The sequence below is a fragment of the Rutidosis leptorrhynchoides genome, chromosome 3 (genome assembly GCF_046630445.1).
Source record: "Rutidosis leptorrhynchoides isolate AG116_Rl617_1_P2 chromosome 3, CSIRO_AGI_Rlap_v1, whole genome shotgun sequence".
Classification (NCBI taxonomy): Eukaryota; Viridiplantae; Streptophyta; class Magnoliopsida; order Asterales; family Asteraceae; genus Rutidosis; species Rutidosis leptorrhynchoides.
This window is the reverse complement of record NC_092335.1, coordinates 598,572,464-598,577,445: the sequence shown is the minus strand read 5'-3', so window position 1 is coordinate 598,577,445 and position 4,982 is coordinate 598,572,464. Positions and strand designations below refer to the sequence as shown.

The following is a 4,982-nucleotide window of genomic DNA, read 5'->3' as shown; positions in this document are numbered from 1 at the left end:
AGAAGGATTATTGTATTGCTCTCTTTGTTGATGATAGTGGAATTTAAGTGGCTTACGAGTCCCGTGGTTTTTACTCTCGATTTTGAGGGGTTTTCCACGTAAAAAGTCTCGTGTTTTAGTGTGTGCTTGATTATTGTTTAGCTACTGATTTGGAACAGATTTGGGGACTGATTTGGGTTGGTTTTGATATAGCTTGTTTGTTAGTTTCCTCACATGTTCATACGGGTCGGAAAATGCTTGTCAAACGGGTTTGTTTCCGCTTTGTAGATTACCCGTTGTGATTATTTTCCCATCGCATAAAAATAAACGTAATAGCAAGTTGCTAGTGGCAAACACCACAATATTTAAATTTAAATAGGTAAATACACTCTCAAACTATACAAACATTTTGTAAATGTAGCACTCCTAGGATGTGTTACTAACTTTATTACCATTTGACGATCACATTAATCGTAGCGAACACTACTTTTACCAAGTTTCGAAACTTTAATCAAACATGAATACAACTTAATCTATATTCAATTTCAAATTTTCAAACTTTGAAGCTAAATTACGATGATAACATTTAACATCTATAGCTATACCGTTGAATTATCAGTTTGAGATAACTCCATTGTTTGTTGAGATGATTGTGTTTTAACTTTCAATTTTTTCATGAATTTCCATTCTCCATAGAAGTAAGAAACAAATCCCCATATCGAAAGAACTAGCGCAACACCTTTTTCGGCCGGAAACTTCTCTTTATAGAAAAGAACCGCTAATGCTTCTGTTACAGGAAGAAGAACAGCAATTATAATACCCGATAGTAATGACGATGCACAAAAAATCACTCCTATGGCTCCTAAGAAGAAACATTGCCAAATTAATGCACTTGCACACAATATGGTGTAATAGTTTGTTTTTCCTAGTCCAAAATCATTTGCCTCCCGTGGAATCACCTACAAAAAACATGATCAAAGTTCAATTAACATCAATAAAGTTCATTGTTTAATTAATGACAAGCTTTTAGATGTTACACGAAATGAAAGAAAATCGAAATTTTATATCTCAACAATACATACATCTAATTTATAATCTAAATACCACCGAAGCTTGGCATTAGTGGTATGGGGTAAGATTCAACTTGGGCCACTGTCAACTCATGTTCGATTTTGCTAACATCGCCGCGTGGGTTTCCTCCTAACGCGCGTGTGGGTGACAAATGAGAGCATTCGATGTCGATATCGCCGTTAAAAAAAAAAATTTATAATCTAAATTAATATACAGGACACACATGTTTTAATATTTATGAATTTATGAATCATTGGTGTGGGATATAAAGCCCACAAATTTTTTTACCCACCAAGTTAAGATGATGAGATAGAAAACTGGTAGAAAAGGATAGTGATATATTCATCACCATTTTTCCTCCATCCACAAAAAATTATGTATTAATATGTTTTAGTGTACAATCTATTAATGCAAAGTTATAGTGGACTTAATAAAAGTTATGGTGCATACAGCAAATCCCTATAAGAAATTACTTTATTGCCCAATTTAGTTGTATTTGTGACTTTTTACCAAACACAGAGATTCAAAAGTCATTACCAGCATATTTAGTGTGGTCTGGTAAAAGGTCAAAAGTGATCACGAGATAATCACGTTAAACCCCGTACAATCCGAGTAAAAATATCTGTCCTAGATTCCTAGGTAGGCTCATGAAAACTTTATTTTTTTTTATGCATTGAACCTAAAAGATCTAATCGTAAGAATTAAACTCTAAAAAGGCACTAGCTTTTTATTAATCATTATTTATTAATTATTAATAGAGTTTCAAGTTAAATTGTTAATCATCTTGGAAACTTGGGTATCCTCTTTACATGGTGGGGATCGGTCAAGGTGTCACCCCTAATTTTGGCATTGGTTGTAATCAAAGATCATACTTGATTGTGGGGTCAAACGATGAGAATGGAATATTGAAGGTGACTTAATTTCCTCCGATCAATGTGGCATAGTACAAAGTATTATAATGATTTTCTTTTAATTTGATTAAACAAAACAATACCTAAATAAGAAAAGAAATTCATAGTGTGTAACGAAATATTTAAGATTTAAATTGTGTCACGTAAATACCTTTTTCTCGCTACAATTTCATGTATAACTTAGAAATCAAAAGTAGGATATACGTTTATTCTTTGAAGGGTACGTTTAAGCATGTTGTAAGAATCTTCACATAAAGATATTCGATCGGTATGATCTCTAGAATTATAGAAATCCCGATATTTTTCCCTATATGTATATGCATATATACTTTAAAACAATATATATCAAAATTGTTTAAAGACAAACAGAATCAAGTGCATCAACACAATAATTGTGTGGTCCCAAAGTTTGATTTTACACACTTGACGTTTCACATTTTATACAAATGAATCTCTTATATATAGCTTAATCTATTACCACATACAACATATGTTGACTTCCAGTGTTCAGTTTGACTGTGCATAAAGTGATAAGGTCTTTTATGTTCAGTTCATCCGAGAGGATGAGTATTTACTTTAGAGTATTGAGTATTTACTTTAGAGTATGCTGTCTAACTAGATTAATCCGTAATGGTTTACAAACACTTAACTAACTATCAAGATTTAAATCTGAGACTTCTTGTAAAAGAATCTTAGGGCCCTAAGTGATAGTTACTTTGATTGTGCAAAACATTTGTGAAATTTTTTATTAATTATATTATAATTTTCACTCACCAAATATCATCTTCACTCATTAATGTATTCTTTCTTTTCTTGAAAGGCAAGAATTTTATTATAGAAAAAAGGAACAAAAAACAACTAACAAGAAGCTAGCGACAACAACGAAAACACGAGTAAGACACACATATGAAAGCAAAACCGATCTAACGAAACTCGCGACAAAACAAGGCTAGCAACACGACCAAAAAGACCTTGCTACCTTGACAAAAATCACAAAATTGTATTCTTTGATGTATTCATTAATGTATTCTTTGATTTATTAAATAACAAAATTGACATGTATACTAAAACTACCTATATAGTAATAAAACACACGAAACATGACGAATGAAGTAATCAATAATAATAGAAATTCAACTAACTTCTATAATAGTAATAGTTCACTTTCAATCATACGAGTATATGAATAATAAAAATAAAATATCCTTCATATGGAAACGTAGCCGGGCAGTGTACATGTGGTTCGTGTGTTATATATGAAAAAAACAGGAAGAAAATAAATAAATAAATAAATAAATAATCTAAAATGTTGTAAACGTAAATACGAACCTTAAAGTCGTTGTTAACAATCATACCGACTGTACAAAAAATCGTCGCAAATAAACACATAACCATCTGAATCTCCAACACAAGTGTATATGTAATCCCCTGTTTCGCTTTATTATACGTTAATTCAACCAAAGGTAACACAAATCCGTACAACGCAGCAGCTCCAACCGTCATAACAAACCCCAACATATACTCCCTTTTACTCTCTCCATTAGGTCGATCACCGCTCGTATGTAACGCCAAAACGCCTGCCCCAACCGTCAGTAAAACTACAGCGTTTATCGAATACGGTGTGAACTTTTGTTTCACGAGTAAGAACGCGAAGAACGCTGTAAACCCTAGCTGTGACGCGATAATTAAGGATGACGTGGAAATAGGGAGACGCGCGACTCCGTAAGCGTAAAGGTAGTCGTCGAGACCGGTGAGTATGCCGATGAAAGCGACGGCGAAAAATAAACGTGGACGCATGTAAATGAAGGATGTTTTGTCGTTTGTTTTTTGTCGGTAAAAGTAAAGGATTATGAGGATGATTAGGATGAATGGCCAACCGCCGGTTTCGAGGAAAGACGATAGCCAGACACGGTTGCCACCGTGGATGAAATACAGGCGCATGATTAGTGGGCCACCGCAGTTTCCGATTGAGAGTAGGATGCAGTTGAGGATTAGGAGTGTTTTTCTGGCTGTTGGGCTGACCTTTGCTGTGATTGGTGCGGTGGTGCCTGCCGTGGTTGTGGTGATGGTGGGTTTTTGATGATTGTTCATGGTGTCTAAATTTGTGGAATAAGTTTGTGAGTTGGGTGTTTTTTTTCCTGAGTGGCCGGTTTGGATGGGTATATGAGGGTGAAATAATATGATGATGTAGTATGTTGAAGTGTGTTTATATAGTTGTGTGGACTTGGTGACTGACTGGAACTTTTTGTTTCCGGGTAAAACGTTAAAAGATGAAGACAATAAAATAAAATAATATTCGATCATGACGTTGAATTTTTATACATTAATTTGGATCGTGATAACGGCCGACCCAAGCTGCTCTACTACACTAGATCCGCTCTATGCGAATTCAGTGACGGATTCAAGAATATCCGATAGCTCTGTGCGAATTCAGTGACGGATTTAAGAATTTTTTTATTAGGCAAAATGTTATTCAGTAACGGATTCAAAAAACGCGTGTGTGTGCAAATGATGAGTGTCTTGAGATAAACGATACACTGATTCAAGCTTGTCGTTCAAAAAAAAAACAAACAAAATAATACAAAAAGAATAGCCGTTCCATTAGATAATATGATGCAATATGTTGAAGTGTGTATGTGTATGAGGTGATTAATGACAGATTTAATTCATTCAATAATTTTTTTAAACGTTGAAATTAACAATTTAACATATAGGGGATGATTCTCACACACACTTTTTTATCCTCACACACCTATTTTAACCTTTTACTCTTCTAATAATACTCAATTGATGTGTGAGGATCAAAAAAGTGTGTGTGAGAATCATCCCCCTTAACATATAAATATAAATGGACTATAAAAAATTCGGTCAAGGTCGGCATTCGGTGTTTGAGTTAGCGTAGCTCATATGTTGATCTAGTGTTTGTTTTATTGTTATTTCTTTCGAGCCTTATTGTTTGTGTTTTGCTCTTTTTGAATGGTAATATTTCGCATCGTAATGATACCGCAACCCGCCTGCTAT

The 4,982-nt window shown here is 34.1% G+C and overlaps 1 protein-coding gene across 1 annotated transcript; it reads right to left on the bottom strand.

Moving 5' to 3' along the window:
* Positions 1-320: 320 nt before the first annotated feature.
* Positions 321-4,149, bottom strand: LOC139898803 (purine permease 3-like). Its single transcript, XM_071881588.1, has 2 exons — positions 3,291-4,149; positions 321-938 (listed from the first exon to the last, which is right to left on the bottom strand). The coding sequence occupies exons 1-2, from the start codon at positions 4,050-4,052 to the stop codon at positions 579-581; spliced, it is 1,122 nt and encodes a 373-aa protein (XP_071737689.1). The 5' UTR covers positions 4,053-4,149; the 3' UTR covers positions 321-578.
* Positions 4,150-4,982: the final 833 nt, after the last annotated feature.

Coding starts and splice junctions, on each gene's coding strand:
- LOC139898803 (XM_071881588.1), bottom strand. CDS start 4,052: ATGAACAATCATCAAAAACCCACCATCACCACAACCACGGCAGGCACC. Junction 939..3,290: donor TTGTTAACAACGACTTTAAG/GTTCGTATTTAC, acceptor TGTTTTTTGTAG/GTGATTCCACGGGAGGCAAA.